At 49.9% G+C, this 25,395-nt stretch overlaps 1 protein-coding gene across 1 annotated transcript in view; it reads right to left on the reverse strand.

Annotated features, from left to right (window-relative positions):
* Positions 1–25,395, reverse strand: part of LOC142257551 (serine/threonine-protein phosphatase 2A 56 kDa regulatory subunit epsilon isoform-like) — a 43,503-nt gene that overhangs the window by 2,108 nt on the left and 16,000 nt on the right. The window contains exon 9 of the mRNA XM_075329700.1: positions 20,996–21,097. Coding sequence (XP_075185815.1) covers positions 20,996–21,097 — 102 coding nt within the window. The remainder of the gene's footprint in view (positions 1–20,995; positions 21,098–25,395) is intronic.

The following is a 25,395-nucleotide window of genomic DNA, read 5'->3' on the forward strand; positions in this document are numbered from 1 at the left end:
ACACGTAAAGGGCCATTGCAGACATCTGTATTACCTGTACACACGTAAAGGGCCATTGCAGACATCTGTATTACCTGTACACATGAAGGGCCATTGCAGACATCTGTATTACCTGTACACACGTAAAGGGCCATTGCAGACATCTGTATTACCTGTACACACGTAAAGGGCCATTGCAGACATCTGTATTACCTGTACACATGAAGGGCCATTGCAGACATCTGTATTACCTGTACACATGTAAAGGGCCATTGCAGACATCTGTATTACCTGTACACATGAAGGGCCATTGCAGACATCTGTATTACCTGTACACATGTAAAGGGCCATTGCAGACATCTGTATTACCTGTACACATGAAGGGCCATTGCAGACATCTGTATTACCTGTACACATGAAGGGCCATTGCAGACATCTGTATTACCTGTACACACGTAAAGGGCCATTGCAGACATCTGTATTACCTGTGCACATGTAAAGGACCATTCCAGACATCTGTATTACCTGTACACATGAAGGGCCATTGCAGACATCTGTATTACCTGTGCACATGTAAAGGGCCATTGCAGACATCTGTATTACCTGTACACATGAAGGGCCATTGCAGACATCTGTATTACCTGTACACATGTAAAGGGCCATTGCAGACATCTATTACCTGTACACATGAAGGGCCATTGCAGACATCTGTATTACCTGTACACATGAAGGGCCATTGCAGACATCTGTATTACCTGTACACACGTAAAGGGCCATTGCAGACATCTGTATTACCTGTACACACGTAAAGGGCCATTGCAGACATCTGTATTACCTGTACACATGAAGGGCCATTGCAGACATCTGTATTACCTGTACACATGTAAAGGGCCATTGCAGACATCTGTATTACCTGTACACATGAAGGGCCATTGCAGACATCTGTATTACCTGTACACATGTAAAGGGCCATTGCAGACATCTGTATTACCTGTACACATGTAAAGGGCCATTGCAGACATCTGTATTACCTGTACACATGTAAAGGACCATTGCAGACATCTGTATTACCTGTACACATGTAAAGGGCCATTGCAGACATCTGTATTACCTGTACACATGTAAAGGGCCATTGCAGACATCTGTATTACCTGTACACATGTAAAGGGCCATTGCAGACATCTGTATTACCTGTACACATGTAAAGGGCCATTGCAGACATCTGTATTACCTGTACACATGTAAAGGGCCATTGCAGACATCTGTATTACCTGTACACATGTAAAGGGCCATTGCAGACATCTGTATTACCTGTACACACGTAAAGGGCCATTGCAGACATCTGTATTACCTGTGCACACGTAAAGGGCCATTGCAGACATCTGTATTACCTGTACACATGTAAAGGGCCATTGCAGACATCTGTATTACCTGTACACATGTAAAGGGCCATTGCAGACATCTGTATTACCTGTGCACACGTAAAGGGCCATTGCAGACATCTGTATTACCTGTACACATGAAGGGCCATTGCAGACATCTGTATTACCTGTACACATGTAAAGGGCCATTGCAGACATCTGTATTACCTGTACACATGTAAAGGGCCATTGCAGACATCTGTATTACCTGTACACATGTAAAGGACCATTGCAGACATCTGTATTACCTGTACACATGTAAAGGGCCATTGCAGACATCTGTATTACCTGTACACATGTAAAGGGCCATTGCAGACATCTGTATTACCTGTGCACACGTAAAGGGCCATTGCAGACATCTGTATTACCTGTACACATGAAGGGCCATTGCAGACATCTGTATTACCTGTACACATGTAAAGGGCCATTGCAGACATCTGTATTACCTGTACACATGTAAAGGGCCATTGCAGACATCTGTATTACCTGTACACATGTAAAGGACCATTGCAGACATCTGTATTACCTGTACACATGTAAAGGGCCATTGCAGACATCTGTATTACCTGTACACATGTAAAGGGCCATTGCAGACATCTGTATTACCTGTACACATGTAAAGGACCATTGCAGACATCTGTATTACCTGTACACATGTAAAGGGCCATTGCAGACATCTGTATTACCTGTACACATGTAAAGGGCCGTTGCAGACATCTGTATTACCTGTACACATGTAAAGGGCCGTTGCAGACATCTGTATTACCTGTACACACGTAAAGGACCATTGCAGACATCTTAAAAGTTACCTGTACACATGTAAAAGGTCATTCGTTACATCTGAGAAGTTATTACCTGTACAAAGGATACGGGGATCGGTGGGGGTCCGACTGCCTGTACAACCACAGATCCCAAAACAGGGCTCTGAAATGCTTAACGGAAGTGTTGTACTTAGCCAACTGCAGCAGGGATATAAGCATACTTCAAATCTGCTCTGGTACATTGTTGAGCCCCATTTTTAGGACTGGGGCGGGTCTCAGTTGTCGGACCCCAATTGATCAGTAAAGGTATCCCATATGCTTTGTATTTTTTAATGAACAAATCTTAAAAATGCATCTCTGTTTTAGTTCCAAGGGCCAATATATCACTGACTGCATTACCTGTAATTCCCCCTGACACGACTATTAGGGTGTGTTGACCATTACATTTGTATGCAGGTTTTTTACGCTGTCTAGGAAAGGACCAGAAGTCCTGAATTAACTCTTAAGCCCCAGTACACATTGGATGGCTATTGGCCAAATGCTGATTACACACAGACGGCTGCTGTCAGCAGCTTACCCCCGAGAACACATTGATCAGGAGTCCAAAATCAGACATGCCCAACTGACACTGTCCCCAGCAATCAGCCAGCGGGCATCCCCATACACAGTGTGCTGGCTGAGCCCGTCCACACCAGTGACCAAAACCCACAGTCTAGCAGTTCCCGGCTGCACCTTCTGTAAATGCGGGGGAGAGATTACTGTAGGTTTCGGAGGGGGCTCTATTAGCAGCAGTTTCTGCCTGGGCTACTGGTCATTTACAGATAATGCAGTCCTCCAATATATAAGCCGATTACCTCTACAATAATCAGAAAAGCTTTAGGTTTGGAACAGAAAAAAAGCGTTAGTGGAAAGAGCAGATTAAAACTGAACGTTTGTGCGCCCCGACAATGATTGTAAAAGGAGGGGGGGGGGGGGCGAAGTATGAACATGGATCGCTCATACCTGCCATGGCTCCATTAACCCCTTAAGGACTGGGTGATTTTCCCTTTTGTGTTTTTGTCTTTTTCTTTCCCTTCTTCCACCAGCCATCACTTTTGCCTCAACATCACCGTACGAAGGTTTGAGGTTTCTGTGATCCTCCTAAATTTCATTCTCTGTTATCCCTTGGAAACCCCCAAATTGGGATGGGGAGGTGTGACATCACACACACAGGAGAGCAGATTCTGCCCACTTTACTGCAGCTGTAATCCAGGCTAATTCTACAGTAGGATTTCTGCAGGATTTCAGCAGCTGCTCCCACTAGTGTTTAACAGTGGAAAATATCAAACTTTTTAATTTTTCTATATTTTGCGCAATTAAAAACAAATATTTAAACAAAACATTAAATCTTTACATTTTTTCACTTATTGAAATTTTTTTTTTTTTGGACGACACCTTCCCTTTAAGGCATGAAAGAAAAAAAAAAAAAGAATCCTACTACACCCAGAGAGAAAAGCAAACGAAAGGCACACCCAACCGGCAACCAAGGGTGGGAGCTGTGTACCCCAATGAAGACTACGAGAGACAGAATTTACGGTGAGTACCAAAAGAAGGGAATTTTGTTTACTTACCGTAAATTCCTTTTCTTCTAGCTCCAATTGGGAGACCCAGACAATTGGGTGTATAGGCTATGCCTCCGGAGGCCGCAAAAAGTATTACACTAAAAGTGTAAAGCCCCTCCCCTTCTGCCTATACACCCCCCGTGCTCCCACGGGCTGCTCAGTTTTGGTGCAAAAGCAAAAAGGAGGAAAAACAATTATAAACTGGTTAAAGTAAATTCAATCCGAAGGAATATCGGAGAACTGAAACCATTCAACATGAACAACATGTGTACACAAAAAAACAGGGGCGGGTGCTGGGTCTCCCAATTGGAGCTAGAAGAAAAGGAATTTACGGTAAGTAAACAAAATTCCCTTCTTCTTTGTCGCTCCATTGGGAGACCCAGACAATTGGGACGTCCAAAAGCAGTCCCTGGGTGGGTAAATAATACCTCATAATAGAGCCGTAACGGCTCCGGCCTACAGGTGGGCAACCGCCGCCTGAAGGACTCGCCTACCTAGGCTGGCATCTGCCGAAGCATAGGTATGCACCTGATAGTGTTTCGTGAAAGTGTGCAGGCTCGACCAGGTAGCTGCCTGACACACCTGCTGAGCCGTAGCCTGGTGCCTCAAAGCCCAGGACGCACCCACGGCTCTGGTAGAATGGGCTTTCAGCCGTGAGGGAACCGGAAGCCCCGCAGAACGGTAAGCTTCGAGAATTGGTTCCTTGATCCACCGAGCCAGGGTTGATTTGGAAGCCTGTGACCCTTTACGCTGGCCAGCGACAAGGACAAAAAGTGCATCCGAGCGGCGCAGCGGCGCCGTACGAGAAATGTAGTATCTGAGTGCTCTCACCAGATCTAACAAGTGCAAATCCTTTTCACATTGGTGAACTGGATGAGGACAAAAAGAGGGTAAGGAGATATCCTGATTCAGATGAAAGGGGGATACCACTTTAGGGAGAAATTCCGGAACCGGACGCAGAACCACCTTGTCCTGGTGAAACACCAGGAAGGGGGCTTTGCATGACAGAGCTGCGAGCTCCGACACTCTCCGAAGTGAAGTGATTGCTACTAGGAAAACCACTTTCTGCGAAAGGCGTGCGAGAGAAATATCTTTCATTGGCTCAAACGGTGGTTTCTGAAGAACCAGCAGCACCCTGTTCAGATCCCAGGGTTCCAACGGACGTTTGTAAGGAGGAACGATGTGACAAACCCCCTGCAGGAACGTGCGTACCTGTGGAAGCCTGGCCAGGCGCTTCTGAAAAAACACAGAGAGCGCAGAGACTTGTCCCTTAAGGGAGCCGAGTGACAAACCCTTTTCTAATCCGGACTGAAGAAAAGACAGGAAAATAGGCAAGGCAAATGGCCAGGGAGAAAAACTCCCAGCAGAGCACCATGACAGGAATATTTTCCACGTCCTGTGGTAGATCTTGGCGGACGTTGGTTTCCTAGCCTGTCTCATAGTGGCAATGACCTCCTGAGATAATCCTGAGGGCGCTAAGATCCAGGACTCAATGGCCACACAGTCAGGTTCAGGGCCGCAGAATTCAGATGGAAAAACGGCCCTTGAGACAGTAAGTCTGGTCGGTCTGGTAGTGCCCACGGTTGGCCGACCGTGAGATGCCACAGATCCGGGTACCACGACCTCCTCGGCCAGTCTGGAGCGACGAGGATGGCGCGGCGGCAGTCGGCTCTTATCTTGCGTAACACTCTGGGCAACAGTGCCAGAGGAGGAAACACATAAGGGAGATGAAACTGCGACCAATCCTGAACTAAGGCGTCTGCCGCCAGAGCTCTGTGATCGTGAGATCGCGCCATGAATGCCGTGACCTTGTTGTTGTGCCGGGACGCCATTAGGTCGACGTCCGGCATCCCCCAGCGGCAACAGATCTCCTGAAACACGTCCGGGTGAAGGGACCATTCGCCTGCATCCATGCCCTGGCGACTGAGAAAGTCTGCTTCCCAGTTTTCCACGCCCGGGATGTGAACTGCGGAGATGGTGGAGGCCGTGGCTTCCACCCACATCAAAATCCGTCGGACTTCCTGGAAGGCTTGCCAACTGCGTGTCCCGCCTTGGTGGTTGATGTAAGCCACCGCTGTGGAGTTGTCCGATTGAATTCGGATCTGCTTGCCTTCCAGCCACTGCTGGAACGCCTTCAGGGCAAGATACACTGCCCTTATCTCCAGAACATTGATCTGAAGAGAGGACTCTTGCTGAGTCCACGTACCCTGGGCCCTGTGGTGGAGAAAAACTGCTCCCCACCCTGACAGACTCGCGTCCGTCGTGACCACCGCCCAGGATGGGGGTAGAAAGGATTTCCCCTTCGATAGTGAAGTGGGAAGAAGCCACCACCGAAGAGAAGCTTTGGTTGCCTGAGAAAGAGAGACGTTTCTGTCGAGGGACGTCGGATTCCTGTCCCATTTGCGTAGGATGTCCCATTGAAGAGGACGCAGATGAAACTGCGAAAAAAGGAACTGCCTCCATTGCTGCTACCATCTTCCCTAGGAAGTGCATGAGGCGCCTCAGGGGGTGCGACTGGCCCTGCAGGAGAGATTGCACTCCTGTCTGTAGTGAACGCTGTTTGTTCAGCGGGAGCTTCACTATCGCTGCTAGAGTATGAAACTCCATGCCAAGATATGTTAGCGATTGGGCCGGTGTCAGATTTGACTTTGGAAAATTGATAATCCACCCGAAACTCTGGAGAGTTTCTAGAGTAGCGTTGAGGCTGTGTTGGCATGCCTCTTGAGAGGGTGCCTTGACCAGCAGATCGTCCAAGTAAGGAATCACTGAGTGACCCTGAGAGTGGAGTACCGCTACTACTGAAGCCATGACCTTGGTGAAAACCCGTGGGGCTGTCGCCAGGCCGAACGGCAGTGCCACGAACTGAAGGTGTTCGTGTCCTATGGCGAAGCGCAGGAAGCGCTGATGCTCTGCAGCAATCGGTACGTGGAGATAAGCATCTTTGATATCGATCGATGCGAGGAAATCTCCTTGGGACATTGAGGCGATGACGGAGCGGAGGGATTCCATCCGGAACCGCCTGGTCTTTACGTGTTTGTTGAGCAGTTTCAGGTCCAGGACAGGACGGAAAGACCCGTCTTTCTTTGGAACCACAAACAGGTTGGAGTAAAAACCGTGACCCTGTTGCTGAAGAGGCACAGGGACCACCACTCCTTCCGCCTTTAGAGTGCCTACCGCCTGCAGAAGAGCATCGGCTCGCTCGGGAGGCGGAGATGTTTTGAAGAATCGAGTCGGAGGACGAGAGCTGAACTCTATCCTGTAACCGTGAGACAGAATGTCTCTCACCCAACGGTCTTGTACCTGTGGCAGCCAGATGTCGCAAAAGCGGGAGAGCCTGCCACCGACCGAGGATGTGGTGTGAAGTGGCCGTAAGTCATGAGGAAGCCGCCTTGGTAGCGGCACCTCCGGCGGTCTTTTTAGGACGTGAGTTAGACCGCCATGAGTCGGAGTTCCTCTGATTTTTCTGAGGCCTTTTGGACGAGGAGAATTGGGACTTGCCCGGACCCCGAAAGGACCGAAATCTCGACTGTCCCTTCCTCTGCCGGGGTAAGTTTGGTCTGGCCTGGGGTAAGGATGTTTCCTTTCCCTTGGATTGCTTGATGATTTCATCCAATCTCTCACCAAACAAACGGTCGCCAGAAAATGGCAAACTGGTTAAGCACTTTTTGGAAGCGGAATCCGCCTTCCATTCTCGTAGCCACAAGGCCCTGCGTATTGCGACCGAATTGTCGGCTGCAACCGCTGTACGGCTTGCAGAGTCCAAGACAGCATTAATAGCGTAGGATGCAAATGCCGACGTTTGAGCTGTTATGGAAGCCACTTGCGGCGCAGACGTACGTGTGAGTGCGTCAATTTGCGCTTGACCCGCTGAGATAGCTTGTAGTGCCCATACGGCTGCGAATGCTGGAGCAAAAGACGCGCCGATAGCTTCATAGATGGATTTCAACCAGAGCTCCATCTGTCTGTCAGTGGCATCCTTGAGTGAAGCCCCATCTTCAACTGCAACTATGGATCTAGCTGCCAGTCTGGAGATTGGAGGATCCACCTTGGGACACTGAGTCCAGCCCTTGACCACGTCAGGGGGGAAAGGATAACTGGTATCCTTAAGGCGCTTAGAAAAACGTTTGTCTGGACAAGCTCGGTGTTTCTGGACTGCGTCTCTGAAGTCAGAGTGGTCTAGAAACATACTCGTTGTACGCTTGGGGAACCTGAAACGGAATTTCTCCTGCTGAGAAGCTGACTCCTCTACAGGAGGAGCTGAGGGAGAAATCTCCAACATTTGATTTATGGACGCGATAAGATCATTCACTATAGCGTCCCCATCAGGAGTATCAAGGTTGAGAGCAGCCTTAGGATCAGAATCCTGATCAGCTATCTCCTCTTCCCCATACAGAGAGTCCTCCTGCTGAGACCCTGAACAATGTGATGATGTTGAGGGATTTTCCCAGCGAGCACGCTTAGGCGGTCTGGGACTGCGGTCCGTGTCAGAGACCTCACCCTGGGATCTATGAGACACCCCGGGAGGACATGGTTGAACAAACTGAGAGGAACCAGTGGGCAATGATTCTGCAGTGCCCATGGTCTGACATACTGGTCTGGGCTGCAAAGCTTCTAGTATCTTAGCCATAGTCTCAGAAAGCTTTTCAGTAAAAGCTGTAAACTCCGTTCCTGTCACCTGGACAGTGTTAACAGGTGGTTCTCCCTGGGCCACCCTTAGCAGAGGCTCCGGCTGAGTGAGTGCCACAGGGGCTGAGCAGTGCACACAATGAGGGTCTGTGGAACCTGCCGGTAGTGAAGCCGTACATGCAGCGCAGGCAGCATAGTAAGCCTGTGTTTTGGCACCCCTGCTTCTTGTGGGCGCCATGCTGTTTTCTCTCCTAAGCAACCTAGGAGGGTATATAGCCAAAGAACAACCGTGCACTACCCAGTGTAAAGTAAAGCATATAAACTGTAATTACACTGCTGCACAAGTGGGGCCAGCACAAAAGTGCTGCTTACCGGCCGCTCAAAGCGGTTGTGTGGCCACCAGAATCCCTGCCTGGGTCCCCCAGAGTCTGTCGCTCTTCTGCAGCGTCAGGGGAGCTGACAGGAATGGCTGCCGGCGTCCTGAGGAGAGGAGGAAGCCGTGGGCGTGACCCAGAAAAGTGCGGGAACTGGTGCCGTACTGTGTGCAGTGAGGGGGGAGGAGTATGCAAAGCATGCTCCAGCCCTCAGTGCTGCCGTCCTGCACAGCGTCCCGCCCCTCACCTGACTGGCAGGGCTGGGGGCGGGAAGAAAAGGAAACTAGGCCGCAAAAAGCCGGGGACTCTAGTAATAAGCGCGGCCGCCGTATAAGCGCGGCTGGCGCGGAAGTCCCCGGCGCACTAACAGTCCCAGCCGCGCCGCAGTGTTAATAATGGCAGCGGCGGTCAGCGCGGCAGTCCCAATAAACGAACACACTCAGCGAGGCTGTAGTGTGTAATGGCACCAACGCAGTCAGCGCCGCGGTCCCCGGTGCACTAGCACACCCAGCAATGCTGGAGTGTTGCTGTGCGCGGTCCCCACGGGGACACAGAGTACCTTACAGTAGCAGGGCCATGTCCCTGAACGATACCCGGCTCCTATCCAGCAGAGTCCACAGGAGCTGTGGATGGAGCACAGTCTCAGTGCCTGGAGACTGATAGGATCCCACTTCACCCAGAGCCCTAAGGGGGATGGGGAAGGAAAACAGCATGTGGGCTCCAGCCTCCGTACCCGCAATGGATACCTCAACCTTAACAACACCGCCGACAAAAGTGGGGTGAGAAGGGAGCATGCTGGGGGCCCTGTTATGGGCCCTCTTTTCTTCCATCCGACATAGTCAGCAGCTGCTGCTGACTAAGCTGTGGAGCTGTGCGTGCATGTCTGCCTCCTTCGCACAAAGCAAAAAACTGAGCAGCCCGTGGGAGCACGGGGGGTGTATAGGCAGAAGGGGAGGGGCTTTACACTTTTAGTGTAATACTTTGTGCGGCCTCCGGAGGCATAGCCTATACACCCAATTGTCTGGGTCTCCCAATGGAGCGACAAAGAAATCTATATTTATTGTACATCTAATTGGGGGACACAGAACCATTGGATGTCCCAAAGTGAACCCTAGGGTGGGAATGAAAACCAAATATACTGTTACCGCAAACGTTTCCCACTTCTGCCCAAGATGGCGGCTGGGCAACTGTGTACAGGATTTTTCTGCCAAGACTTGTGTCTGCAGAAGTGAAGGTGCGGACCTAGTGAAACTTATAAAGGTATGCACCCATAATCTAGTAGTTCCTCTACATACGGTAGTTACAGAACTGAAACCTGGTGAAGAACGGCCTAGGAGGCTCTTAACGCCCAAGCAGAGACTCGTAAATGGGGGAACACTGCCACCTGCACTATAAAGCTCACTAATGGTTAAATTAATCAGCGAGCTATGGTCACCCTACAGATGATCGGACCCCTGCAGAGAATACCAGGATGACCCACAAGACTTCCATACGAGGCTGTGAGACAGGCAGAGCTACATAGTTCAGACTAAGTCAGACTATTCGAGAAGGAGAAGAGCTTCAAAGTACCTAAAGAAAGGAGAGCAATCGACGTATTAACGTGAAAAGGTGGAGAAGTCAACTAAGGGGAAAGGAGGGCGCCGAACACCAGAACCCATCATCCTGGAGAATGAGAGAAAAATACTAAACTAGACGAACTGGAGCGATCTCTCTGCTCCGCGCAAAAAAGGGGGAGGAACAAAGGGCAGCCGACCCTATAGGGGTCTACCGGATCATGGGGAATAATAAGGTGCCACGATAGACAATAGTTGCAGTGACGATGCGTGGCCCATTAAGATACAAAATATGGCCATAAGTCTTCACCTTTATTAGACTCCACAGAATGACTCACAAGCTGTTTTTCGGCTCTGGATAGGAGCCTTACCTTCACAGTCACAAACCAGGACAATGAGCCACCGGCAAACTTAGCCCCCGCTGAGACAAGGCTACAGCGTCCTCAGGACTGTAGAGCATGAGTGATGACACCGAGCAGGATTCCAGAAGTGTAAATCGCCCCGGACTGAACCTCCGAAAAAGCTGTGTTTACCAAGAGGGAACCAGGGTGGTCAAGCAGACCCAATCCAAGGCTTTTTGGACAAACTGCCATCTGCCATACAGATGCAGTCCAGCTGGTGGGTGCGACACTGGGCAGAGGTAACAGTACTAAGGGTGATAGAAGCCCTAGACTAGAGGTCTCAAACATGCGGCCCTTGACGCTGCTTGTTGCGGCCCGCAGACACCTAGACCCCATGACGATAGCGGCCTGGTACACAACAGAGCCGCCATCAGCACTTTCCTTCCGTCGAGTATAATTTGCAGCACCGCGCAGAGAAACACGTCTCTACACAGCTTTACTAATGGCAGCTGCTGCCAGCCAATCATAGGCAGCAGCAAAAGCGAGTGTATTCTGATTGGCCAGTACGACTGCCTCTAGTAAAGTTGTAAGGAGAGCGGTACCATAAATTGCTCCCCAAGAGCAAAACGCTGATGGTGGCGGCCCCGTGTACCAGACAGCAATCATCATGGCCCTCATGGGGTCTAGGTGCCTGCTGACTGCAAGACGCAGGTAAGGAGGACACCGAGGGAACAGAGGAAAGGTGAGAAATTTATTTATTTTTATGTGAACGTCATAACAGGACATTACTACAAGGGGGGGGGGGGGGGGGGGGCACACGCTACCCCAAGGGCACAATACGGGCACATTACCCCAAGGGGACAATACGGGCACATTACCACAAGGGGACAATACGGGCACATTACCACAAGGGGACAATACGGGCACATTACCACAAAGGCACAATACGGGCACATTACCACAAGGGCACAATAAGGGCACATTACCACAAGGGCACAATAAGGGCACATTACCACTAGGGGACAATAAGGGCACATTACCAACGGGAACAATACAGGCACATTACCACACGGGGACAATACGGGCACATTACCATAAAGGCACAATATGGGCACATTACCACACGGGGACAATACCACAAGTTCACAATATGGGCACATTACCACAAGGGCACAATATGGGCATATCACAGGGGACAATATGGACACATTACTACAGAGGACAATATGGGCACATTACTACAGGATAGGGACATTACTAAAAGATGAGAAGCAGAATGGAAATATAACTACAAAATGTTGGCCAAAATTACTATATGGTGGTAATTGTAAAACGATATTACTTACAAGAAGGGGATAAAATGTTAAAAAAAAAATCAAAATAAATGATTTTTTTTCCAATAAAAAGTATTTTTAATATATCAATTGAAATAAAAAAGTGCAAATTTATTCTAATAAACAAAAACATGTTTAAAAAACGTGATTGAAAAGGTGTATAGAAAAATATATGTGATCACTAAAAATGTCACTGGGTCCAACAAAGAATGTGGCCCACAAAATTTTTTTTTTTCCTATGTGTGGCCCTTATACTCGGCCAAGTTTGAGACCCCTGCCCTAGACAATAAGTCCACAACTGCAGACAAGGTGAGGGGAAAGGCACTGCCACATACTCAGGCCACGAGGTACCAGCAGTGCAATACGCGAAGGCTTGGTCCAAGGGAAACCCGACGCTGCATGAGATGCAAGCATATTAGGATAGACAAGAGTGCGCGGTCTGCTCTGAACTCTGGCTTTATGAGAGACAGAAGACACAGGGACTGATAGAAAGGCTAAAAGGGGCCCTGGCTAAAAGACCACCACCCTTGTACCTGACTACCGACAAGAGGATAAAGACTGGACACTTAGGGGTACTTTGCACGTTGCGACATTGCTACTGCAATCTCGTCGGGGTCAAATCGAAAGTGACGCACATCCGGCGCCGGTAATGACATCGCAACGTGTAAAGCCTAGAAGCACCGATAAACGATCGCAAAAGCGTTGAAAATCGGTGATCTGTGTAGTGTCGGTCATTTCCATAATTTTGCTGCAGCGACCGGTACGATGTTGTTCCTCGTTCCTGTGGCAGCACACATCGCTGTGTATGAAGCCGCAGGAGCGAGGAACATCTCTTTACCTCCGTCCCGCCTGCAATGAACAAGGAAGTAGGTGGGCGGGATGTTTACGTCCCGCTTATCTCCGCTTCTATTGGCCGCCTGCCGTCGCTGTGATGCCGCACGACCCGCCCCCTTAGGAAGGAGGCGGGTCGCCGGCCAGAGCGATGTCGCAGGGCAGGTAAGTGCATGTGAAGCTGCCGTAGCGATAATGTTCGCTATGGCAACTATCACAAGATATCGCATGTGCGATGGGGGCGGGGACTATCGTGCTCGGTATTGCTACAATCGGCTAGCAATGTCGCAACGTGCAAAGTACCCCTTACAGTCTTTACTCTCCGCCGCTATGTGGGTGAAACAGAGGGCACTGTTACACCCAGTTAACCCATAAATCATCCACCTGAAAAAGAAAACAAAGAAACTGTTGACACCTAACCTGCCTCCAAAAAAGGTCTCAGACCCAGACATCAGTTGCCTCCGACTGAAACTAGAGAAAACAGAGGGCCGGAGAGCGGCAGGCGAGGTCTAGAGAGCTGCAGAGGAATTATTCATTCAATGTAATACTAGTGTCAGCCTCCAGGTGGCAGCAGACTATCCCATGGTTCTGTGTCCCCCAATGAGAATGAGAAATAATAATTTGGGGGTTTTTTTGTCCCTAATTTCTAAGACCCGGTGGAGTCCTGTACTTTTTATATGATGTTTCGTTTTCACCACTTTGTATAACATTTTTTTGAGTGATAGCTGCGATAACTAAAAAACGTGAGCTGTAACGTGTTGACTTTTTTTGTATATAGGAAAAGAAGGGAATTTTGTTTACTTACCGTAAATTCCTTTTCTTCTAGCTCCTATTGGGAGACCCAGACAATTGGGTGTATAGCTTCTGCCTCCGGAGGCCACACAAAGTATTACACTTAAAAAAGTGTAACCCCTCCCCTCTGCCTATACACCCTCCCGTGGATCACGGGCTCCTCAGTTTTGGTGCAAAAGCAGGAAGGAGAAAACTTATAAATTGGTCTAAGGTAAATTCAATCCGAAGGATGTTCGGAGAACTGAAAACCATGAACCAAAAGAACAACCAGCCCGAAGGGCACAGGGGCGGGTGCTGGGTCTCCCAATAGGAGCTAGAAGAAAAGGAATTTACGGTAAGTAAACAAAATTCCCTTCTTCTTTGTCGCTCCATTGGGAGACCCAGACAATAGGGACGTCCAAAAGCAGTCCCTGGGTGGGTAAAAGAATACCTCAATAAAAAGAGCCGCAACGGCCCCCTCTTACAGGTGGGCAACCGCCGCCTGAAGGACTCGCCTACCTAAACTGGCGTCTGCCGAAGCATAGGTATGCACTTGATAGTGTTTTGTGAAAGTGTGCAGACTAGACCACGTAGCTGCCTGACACACCTGCTGAGCCGTAGCCCGGTGCCGCAATGCCCAGGACGCACCCACGGCTCTGGTAGAATGGGCTTTCAGCCCTGAAGGAAGCGGAAGCCCAGAAGAACGGTAGGCTTCGAGAATCGGTTCCTTGATCCACCAAGCCAAGGTTGACTTGGAAGCCTGCGAGCCCTTACGCTGGCCAGCGACAAGGACAAAGAGCGCATCTGAACGACGCAGGGGCGCCGTGCGAGACACGTAGAGCCGGAGTGCTCTCACTAGATCTAAAGAGTGCAAATCCTTTTCACATTGGTGAATTGGATTAGGGCAAAATGAAGGCAAGGAGATATCTTGATTGAGATGAAAAGGAGATACCACCTTAGGGAGAAAATCCGGGACCGGACGCAGAACCACCTTATCCTGGTGAAACACCAGGAAGGGGGCTTTGCATGACAGCGCTGCAAGCTCAGACACTCTCCGGAGTGATGTAACTGCCACTAGAAAGGCCACCTTCTGCAAAAGACGTGATAGAGAGACATCCCTCAGCGGCTCGAAAGGTGGTTTCTGAAGAGCAGTTAGCACCCTGTTAAGATCCCAGGGTTCCAGCGGACGTTTGTAAGGTGGGACTATGTGGCAAACTCCCTGCAGGAACGTGCGGACCTGCGGAAGCCTGGCTAGGCGCTTTTGAAAAAATACGGAGAGCGCCGATACTTGTCCCTTGAGAGAGCCGAGTGACAACCCCTTGTCCATTCCGGATTGAAGGAATGAAAGAAAAGTGGATAAGGCAAACGGCCATGGAGGAAAACCGTTATCAGAGCACCAGGATAAGAAGATTTGCCAAGACCTGTAATAGATCTTGGCGGACATAGGCTTCCTGGCCTGTCTCATGGTGGCAATGACATCCTGAGATAACCCTGAAGACGCTAGGATCCAGGACTCAATGGCCACACAGTCAGGTTGAGGGCCACAGAATTCAGATGGAAAAACGGGCCTTGTGACAGCAAGTCTAGGCGGTCTGGAAGCGCCCACAGTTGTCCCACCGTGAGATGCCACAGATCCGGGTACCACGACCGCCTCGGCCAATCTGGAGCGACGAGAATGGCGCGACGGCAGTCGGATCTGATCTTGCGTAACACTCTGGGCAGCATCGCCAGAGGAGGAAACACGTAAGGCAGTCGAAACTGCGACCAATCCTGAACTAATGCATCCGCCGCCAGAGCTCTGTGATCCAGAGACCGAGCCATGAACGCCGGGACTTTGTGACTTTGTTGTTGTGCCGTGACGCCATGAGATCGACGTCCGGCGTTCCCCAGCGGCGACAGATCTCTCGAAACACTTCTGGGTGTAGAGACCATTCCCCCGCATCCATGCCCTGACGACTGAGAAAATCTGCTTCCCAGTTTTCTACGCCCGGGATGTGAACTTCGGAGATGGTGGAGGCTGTGGCTTCCACCCACTGCAGAATCTGCCGGACTTCCTGGAAGGCTTGACGACTGCGCGTGCCGCCCTGGTGGTTGATGTATGCGACGGCAGTGGCGTTGTCCGACTGGATACGGATCTGTCTGCCCTCAAGCCACCGATGGAAAGCCAATAGGGCTAGATACACTGCCCTTATCTCCAGAACATTGATCTGAAGGGAAGACTATCGGAGTCCAGGTTCCCTGAGCCCTGTGGTGGAGAAAAACCGCTCCCCACCCTGACAGGCTCGCGTCCGTGGTGACCACAGCCCAGGTTGGGGGTAGGAAGGATTTTCCCTGCGATAGAGAATTGGGAAGGAGCCACCACTGAAGAGACGTCTTGGTTGCAAGGGAAAGAGACTTTCCTGTCGAGGGAAGCCGACCTCCTGTCCCATTTGCGGAGAAAGTCCCATTGGAGTGGCCGCAGATGAAATTGCGCGAACGGCACTGCCTCCATCGCTGCCACCATCTTCCCCAGGAAGTGCATGAGGCGCCTTAAGGGGTGTGACTGACCCCGAAGAAGAGATTGCACCCCTGCCTGCAGAGAAAGCTGTTTGTCCCGCGGTAGCTTGACTACCGCTGACAGTGTATGAAACTCCATCCCGAGGTAAGTCAGTGATTGGGTCGGTGTCAACTTGGATTTCGGGAAGTTGATGATCCACCCGAACTGCTGGAGAGTCGCCAGAGCGACGGTAAGGCTGTGTTGACACGCCACCCGAGAAGGGGCCCTGACTAGGAGATCGTCTAAGTAGGGAATCACCGAGTGGCCCTGAGAGTGTAGGACCGCCACAACGGCTGCCATGACTTTGGTGAAAACCCGTGGGGCTGTCGCCAGGCCGAAAGGCAATGCCACGAACTGAAGGTGTTCGTCCCCGATGGCGAAACGCAAGAAGCGTTGATGCTCGGGTGCGATCGGCACGTGGAGATAAGCATCCTTGATGTCGATCGATGCTAGGAAGTCTCCTTGTGACATCGAGGCGATGACCGAGCGGAGAGATTCCATCCGAAACAGTCTGGTTCTCACATGTCTGTTGAGTAGTTTGAGGTCCAGAACGGGACGGAATGATCCGTCCTTTTTTGGCACCACGAACAAGTTGGAGTAAAAGCCGCGACCACGTTCCTGAAGGGGAACGGGGATCACAACTCCTTCTGTCTTCAGAGCGTCCACTGCCTGAAAAAGTGCGTCGGCCTGAGCGGGGGGCGGAGAGGTTCTGAAGAAACGAGCCGCAGGACGAGAGCTGAACTCTATCCTGTAACCGTGAGACAGAATGTCTCTCACCCATCGGTCTTGAACATGTGGCCACCAGGCGTCGCCAAAGCGGGAGAGCCTGCCACCGACCGAGGATGTGGCTAGGGGATGCCGAGAGTCATGAGGAGGCCGCCTTGGAGGCAGTGCCTCCTGCGGCCTTTTGGGGGCGTGACTTGGACCGCCACGCATAGGAGTTCCTCTGGCCTTTCTCCGGCCTGCTGGACGAAGAGGATTGGGGCTTGGCGGAGGGACGAAAGGACCGAAACCTCGATTGTATTTTTCGTTGCTGAGGTCTCTTAGGTTTGGATTGGGGTAAGGAGGAGTCCTTTCCCTTGGATTCCTTAATAATCTCATCCAATCGTTCTCCAAACAAGCGGTCGCCAGAAAACGGCAAACCGGTTAAGAACCTCTTGGAGGCCGAGTCTGCCTTCCATTCGCGCAGCCACATGGCCCTGCGGACTGCCACAGAGTTAGCGGATGCCACAGCTGTACGGCCAGCAGAGTCTAGCACTGCGTTCATGGCGTAGGAAGAAAAAGCTAACGCTTGAGACGTCAAAGACGCAACTTGCGGAGCAGAATTACGTGTGACAGCATTAATCTCAGCCAGACAAGCCGAGATAGCTTGGAGTGCCCACACGGCTGCAAAAGCCGGGGCAAAAGACGCGCCCGTGGCCTCATAGATGGACTTCACCAGAAGCTCTATCTGCCGGTCAGTGGCATCCTTTAGCGATGAGCCATCTGCAACCGATACCACAGATCTAGCCGCCAATCTAGAGACTGGAGGATCCACCTTGGGACACTGAGCCCAACCCTTAACGACCTCGGAGGGGAAGGGGTAACGCGTGTCAGTGAGGCGCTTAGTAAAGCGCTTGTCCGGAACCGTTCTGGGCTTCTGGACAGCATCTCTGAAGTTAGAGTGATCGAAAAACGCACTCCGTGTACGTTTGGGGAACCTAAACTGGTGTTTCTCCTGCTGAGACGCCGACTCCTCTACAGTAGGAGGCGGGGGAGAGAGATCCAACACCTGATTGATGGACGAGATAAGATCATTCACTAAGGCGTCCCCTTCAGGTGTATCAAGGTTAAGGGCGACGTCAGGGTCAGAGCCCTGAGCTGCGACGTCCGCCTCGTCCTCCAGAGAGTCCTCAAGCTGGGAACCCGAGCAGCGTGAAGTCGGGGAAGATTCCCAGCGAGCCCGCTTAGCCTGTCTGGGACTGTGGTCCGGGCAGGAGTCCTCCACGTGAGACCTAGGGCCCAACCTGGGAGCGCGCTGCGGCGCGGACCGAGAGGGGCCTGGAGGCGACGATCCAACAGGGGCCGGGGCCTGTGTAAGGACCGGTCTGGACTGCAAAGCTTCTAGCAGCTTGGCAGACCACTTGTCCATAGACTGAGCCATGGATTGTGAAAGTGACTCAGAGTTTCTCAGCAAAAGAGGCGAACTCTGTCCCTGCCGCCTGGACAGGGGGAGCAGGGGGGTCTACATGAGCCGAGGGGCCCACTAGTGACCGAGGCTCCGGCTGAGCAAGCGAAGCAGGGGTCGAGCATTGCTCACAGTGAGGGTAGGTGGAACCCGCAGGTAACATAGCCCCACAAGAGGTACAGGCCGCAAAAAAAACCCTGTGCCTTAACAGCTTTGCTCCTTGTGGACGACATGCTGTTGTCTCCTAGGAGAATGATCACTGAGGGTATATGGGCAAAAAAAAAAAGGGTATACAGCCCGACCGAACAGAATATAATAATATAATATAATATAATATAATATAATATAATATAATATAATATAATATAATATAATATAATATAATATAATATAATATAATATAATATAATATAATATAATATAATATAATATAATATAATATAATATAATATAATATAATATATATATATATATATATATATATATATATATATATATATATATATATATATATATATATATATATATACATATACATATACATATAAATACGTATCTATTCCGGCACCCTAGGGGGACCAGCACCGGGTGACCGGTGTGGCTTACCGACCGCTAAAAAGCGGAGAGTGTGTCCTCCAGATTCCCTGCCTTAGGTCCCCCGGAGCTGCAGAGCTCTTCCTGAGAATCCTCCACCGGCAGAATGCCAAAAAAAAAATGGCTGCCGGAGCTCTCAGGGGAGGAGTGGAGCCGTGGGCGGCGCCAGGAAAGTGCAGGAATCTGGGGTCCCCACAGTGATCAGTGAGGGGGGAGGAAACATGCAGGATGGTCCGGCCCTCACATCCGACGTCAGGTCGGCCGTCCCGCCCTTACCCCTGACAGGCAGGCCCGGGGGCGGGATTTTTGCGACTAGGCCGCGATGAAGCCGGGGACTAAATTTGAGACCGCGCCCGACAAGCAGGGACGGTCGGCGCGGAAGTCCGCCGGCCTTCTCAATTCAGCAGCTGCCGCAGCGTCCGGGAAGAAGGTGCGCTCCCTGCACAGTCCCCTATGGGGACACAGAGTACCTTAGAGTTGCAGGGCCCGGTCCCTGAGGTTGAATAGACTCCGGTCCAGCAGATTCCCACTGGGGCTGCGGAGGGAGCACGGTCCCAGTAAATGGATGACCGCTCAGGATCCCACTTCTCCCAGAGCCGCTAAGGGATGGTGAAGGAGACGGCATGAGGCTCCGGCCTTTGTACCCACAATGGGTACCTCAACCTTAACAACACCGCCGACGTAGTGGGGTGAGAAGGGAACATGCCGGGGGCCCCGTGGGGGCCCTCTTATCTTCCAACCGACATAACTAATATCAGAATGCATGAGTGGATGTGTGCCTCCTTCCACACAAAGCATAAAACTGAGGAGCCCGTGGTCCACGGGAGGGTGTATAGGCAGAGGGGAGGGGTTACACTTTTTTAAGTGTAATACTTTGTGTGGCCTCCGGAGGCAGAAGCTATACACCCAATTGTCTGGGTCTCCCAATGGAGCGTCAAAGAAAGGTGGGAGTGATTAATACCCAATATAGTAAAATATCTCTCTCTCTATCCATCTCTCTATCTCTCTCTCTATCTATATATCTCTGACTCTATATATATATTTTTAGTATTTTTTTTTCCCTTTTTAATAGTCTTAGGGGACTCGAACAGTCAATGGCTTTATTACCTGTGCATTACTATATTTGCCGTGATGTGGCGGGGTAGCTCAAGAAATTGCAATTTTTTGACAAAAATCTCAACATTTTTATAATAAGTACAGTTTGGAATTTTTAGTGCTGAAGTGCACATTTAGTGCTGGCTTTTTGTTTTTCCTGTGCATTACTATAGTAGCATATTATTATAGCATGAGCTTTTTGTGGTCTGATCACACGTGGCAGACATTGGGGCCTTTAGATGGCTCCCAGTTCTATGGCAATCACCCTGCAATAGTGGGATCGTCCTGTTAAAAGGAACCTGTCAATGGATTTGTGCAGCCCAAACCACAGGGGGCATGACTCAGAGTCTGGGTGCAAAACTGAAGCCAGGTATTATTTTTCAGTAAAACCCCCGCTGTTTCAGAGAAGATATAGTTTAAATATCTAGGAAGGGACATAGGAGAGAGACTAGACTAATCCAGAGCCGCCCCTGGTCAGCTTCTCCTAGTTCCACGCAAGTTGATTGACAGGTGTGTCAATAGTGTGACCTGTCAATCATCTGAGGAGAGCACTGAGAAGCCAGCTGCGTGCCGCACCGGACTAGTCCTTTCCTATAGCCCGCGACTGGCTCTTAATACTGGTTGTATGTGAAATGCTCTGGCATATACCTGGCTGCAATCGTGCATCTTGGCTATGATTCGTGCAGTGCTTTAGGCAGCACAAATAGACTGACAGCTTCTCAGTACATGCCATGGTCACACTTGACGGTGACATATAAAGGGTCAAACCGATGCAACGGATTGCAGCTCTGATCACATCAGTTACTATCAGCTATGTAACACATCCAGGGGTAACGCACGTCCACCGGAATTGTACAGTGGCAGTCGTTAAGGGGTTAAGATCAGAAAACCATGGCATTAATGTGAACAAAGCCCAACGCAGAATAAATAATAACACGTCAAGTCAATGCAGCACGGAAAACCACCAGAAGCTTTCAGTGCTACAGACAAGAAGAAGCTATAAAAAGTTACCGCTGGCGATCTGACTTGTAAGTGGCGGTCAGTTCATCGAACAAGGTGCTGTTCATCTCCATAAAGGCTTTCAACACGTTGTAGACGAGAGCGACGATCGCCCTGGGGGAAGAAGAAGGAGTTGTAGACTGTGAGGCCACAGATACAAGACACAGCAAACCGACCACACTATGGACTAGTACTGATAGTCATAAGCTTCCTGGCGATTCTGACAGTAAGGCTGGGGCCACAAGGACGGGATACAAGCTAAAACGGAACAGCCCGGCTGCCAGTAGGCGGGTGCAGGCTGCTGAGGAGCAGCTGGCAAGGTTGTAAGCCATAGGCTGTGTTCACATGTTGCTTTTTTTTCTGCAGCCAAACCTCATCTCTTGGCAGTAAAACAGCTGCAGCAAAAAACACAGGTTTTCATGACTTTTCTGCTTCTCTTAGGCTACATGCGCACGCTGCTTTTTTTCCTGCTTTTTTGCTGCTTTTTTGGCTGCAGTTTTGTCAGCAGAACTTTCTGACATCTGACTTCCCAGCAAAGTCTATGAGAAGTCAGATTTGTCATGCGCACACTGCAGTTTATTTGTCAGCGTTTTTTTTTGTCAAAAGTTTGTGACAAAAAAAATGCACCATGTTCATTCTTCCTGCGTTTTTGTCAACATTTGTCACCCATTGAAATCAATGAGGGCATCAAAAACGCAGGAAAAATGCATGCTAATCAAAAGTGGTGCATTTTACCTGCCTTTTACCTGCGTTTTTGCTAGCAAAAACGCAGGTGATTTGTCAGGAAGTGAGGTCAGGCAAGTGGTCCCGTCCCGTCCTCCACGTGTTCCCCGAAGTACCGCTGTCCCCAGGGGAGAAGATGTGGAGGACGGGGACTATCAGCAGCGGCAGCGAGAGGGGGATGGACATTGGCAGCTGAAAACATTGATTTTTCCCTCTTGCTGCTGCCGCCGCCGCTGGTAGTCCCGTCCTCCACGTGTTCCCCGAAGTACCACTGTCCCCAGCATGCACGCACAGGGGAGATGATGTGGAGGACGGGACTATCAGCGGCGGCGGCAGCGAGAGGGAAAAATCAATGTTTTCAGCTGCCAACGTCCATCCCCCTCTCGCTGCCGCCGCCGCTGATAGTCCCGTCCTCCCCGTGTTCCCCGAAGTACCGCGGTCCCCGCACAGGGGAGATGATGGACCCCTCTCACCGCCACCGCCGCCGCCGCTGAAAGTCCCGGGCTCCACGCTCCTGCCGCTGAAAGTCCCGGGCTCCACGCTCCTGCCGCCGGCCGGCTCCACGCTCCTGCCGCCGGCCGGCTCCACGCTCCTGCCGCCGGCCGGCTCCACGCTCCTGCCGCCGGCCGGCTCCACGCTCCTGCCGCCGGCCGGCTCCACGCTCCTGCCGCCGGCCGGCTCCACGCTCCTGCCGCCGGCCGGCTCCACGCTCCTGCCGCCGGCCGGCTCCACGCTCCTGCCGCCGGCCGGCTCCACGCTCCTGCCGCCGGCCGGCTCCACGCTCCTGCCGCCGGCCGGCTCCACGCTCCTGCCGCCGGCCGGCTCCACGCTCCTGCCGCCGGCCGGCTCCACGCTCCTGCCGCCGGCTCCATGCTCCTGCCGCCGGCTCCACGCTGTAGCGCGATCAGCTGAGCTGTCAGAGGTTACTCGCGGCCACCGCTGGATTCGGCGGTGGCCGCGGGTAACCTCGGTGACAGCTCAGCTGATCGCGCGGCTGTCTTCATTAGCTGCATGGAGGTGACCGGAGCGGCGGTGTCTGCTGCTTCTCCGGTCACCTGCATGCAGCACAGCTGGATGCGACGCTGGAGCATGCTGGATTACGCCGGACATGGAGGGCTTTGTCGGGGTTAATAAATTGGTAATGAGGGAATGTGTTTGTGTTTTTTATTTCTAATAAAGGATTTTTCGGGTGTGTGTGTTTATTTACTGTAATTTACAGATTAATCATGGAAGGTGTCTCATAGACGCCTGACATGATTAATCTAGGACTTATTGGCAGCTATGGGCTGCCAATAACTCCTTATTACCCCGATTTGCCAACGCACCAGGGTAAATCGGGAAGAGCCGGGTACAGTCCCAGAACTGTCGCATCTAATGTATGCGGCAATTCTGGGCGGCTGCTGACTGATATTGTTAGGCTGGGGGGCTCCCCATAACGTGGGGCTCCCCATCCTGAGAATACCAGCCTTCAGCCGTATGGCTTTATCTGGCTGGCATTAAAATTGGGGGGGACCGCACGCCGTTTTTTTTAATTATTTATTTATTTCTAATTTTTTTTTTTTCCAATTCAACAAGCTTTATGGGCTTGTTTGAACTGAAAAATACATGAAACAATTGTTGACAAAACTGCAGCCAAAAACGCACCAAAAAAGCAGCAAAAATGCACCAAAAAAGCACCTACATTTTTTGTGACATTTCCAGGCTCTCTCTGACAAGGTGCAGTTTTGGCTGCAGTTTTGGCTGCAGTTTTGGCTGCAGTTTGTGAACACGAAAAAGAAGCAGCGTGCGCATGTAATTACGGTGTTTTTTCAGGATCCCAAAGTCAGGTTTCCTTTCCTTGCAAGCATGCCCAACACAAGGTGATAGGCCACCAATACAAGACCTTTGTGGAACAATAAAACTTTTTTTTTTATTTTGTAATAAACGAGCAACTAGCTCAAATTGTTTGGGGGGGGGGGGAGTTTTTGATGTATGAAAAAAATAGTAACTATTCTCAACAAAAAAAGCTGGTATCATGTAAGAGGTGTGGCCGTGAGTTCACATATTGGTAGGGCATTCAGTTAGTAGGGCATTGTTTACTTTCACACAACAGTAGGAAATTCAGTTATTAGGACATGGTTTAGTTTCACAGAATTGTAGGGCATTGTTTATTTTACACAATGGTAGGGCATTAAGTTAGTAGAGCATTGGTTAGTTTCACATTTGTAAGGCATTCAGTTAGGGTATTGTTTACTTTCATGCAACAGAGAGGCATTAAGTTAGTAGGGCATAGTTTACTGTCACATATTGGCAGGGCATTAAGTTTGTAGGGTATGATTTACTTTCACACAATGGTAGGGCACTCAGTAGGGCATTGGTTACTTTCACATATTGGTACAGCATTCAGCTAGTAGGGGATTGATTACGTTCACACAATAGTAGGGCATTAAGTTAGTAGTGCATGGTTTACTTTCACATATTGGTAGGCCATTTAGTTAGTAGGGCATTGTTTACTATCACACAACAGTAGGGCATTCAGTTATTAGAGCATGGTTTACTTTCATATATTTGTAGGACATGGTTTACTTTCACACAATAGTAAGGCATTAAGATAGTAGGGAACGTAGAAGGCAAAGAGAGAGAAGGCGATCCGGCACAAATTCTCCTTAAGTTAAAATGTTCAAGTCTTTATTTGGACATGGTTAAAAAAATGTACATCGTGAAGACCAAAAAAGAATCCATTCAGATGGTGCAAGTTTAGATCATGAAGGCTTTACGCGTTTCGGACTAATAACATAAAAACAAAACAAGTCCTTAATCATAAGTGCTTCATGAAGCCAGAGGAGCTACTAAAATAGCCAAAGCATTAAGGTGAGGAGGAGGGAGGGGTGAGGGTATGCTAATTGCTCTGAAAGAAAGCTAATTGCTCTGAAAGAAACCTTTTCTTATTCTTTTCTTAATTCTCATTAAGATAGTAGGGTATGATTTACTTTCACACAATGGTAGGACATTCAGTTATTAGAGCATGGTTTACTTTAACATATTGGTAGGATATTGTTTACTTTCATACAATAATAGGGCATTAAGTTAGTAGAGTATGATTTACTTTCACACAATGGTAGGCATTCAGTTAGTAGGGCAATGGTTACTTTCACATATTGGTAGGGCATTCAGTTAGAAGGGCATTGGTTACTATCACAAATTGTTCGGGAATGGTTTAATGTAATTACCTTAAGTTGCAAAAACTGCTTGCTGTGTTTTTGCACTTACTCATTGCTTTCTATGGGGTGAAAAAAACCACTGCAAAAACGTTGGATTTAACATGCTGCAGTTTTCAAAAAAGCAGTTCTCCAGTTAAGAAAAAAAAAAAAAAAGTGTGCATGATATTTCGGTAATCATATAGATTCTGATGTTACTTGCATAAAAAATTGCATAAAAAAATTAGGCAAAAAAAAAACCAAAGTGTGAACATAGCCTTGGTGTTAGCCTCCCCCACCGACAGCAGCAGTGTACGCCCTGTGCCCCCAATGAAGGGCCCAAGAAAGTGCATTATAATCAGGACAGCCCAGTTCATTGTGACTTATGGCCCCCCCACCACTACCCAGTCATATATAGTAAATTCACACTCGCAGGTGATGATATGGCGACACAATGCTCTTCCTCCAATGCGTAACTCTAAAGCTACCAATGAAAGGAAAAAAAAAAAAACA

Source organism: Anomaloglossus baeobatrachus, chromosome 12 (genome assembly GCF_048569485.1).
Source record: "Anomaloglossus baeobatrachus isolate aAnoBae1 chromosome 12, aAnoBae1.hap1, whole genome shotgun sequence".
Classification (NCBI taxonomy): Eukaryota; Metazoa; Chordata; class Amphibia; order Anura; family Aromobatidae; genus Anomaloglossus; species Anomaloglossus baeobatrachus.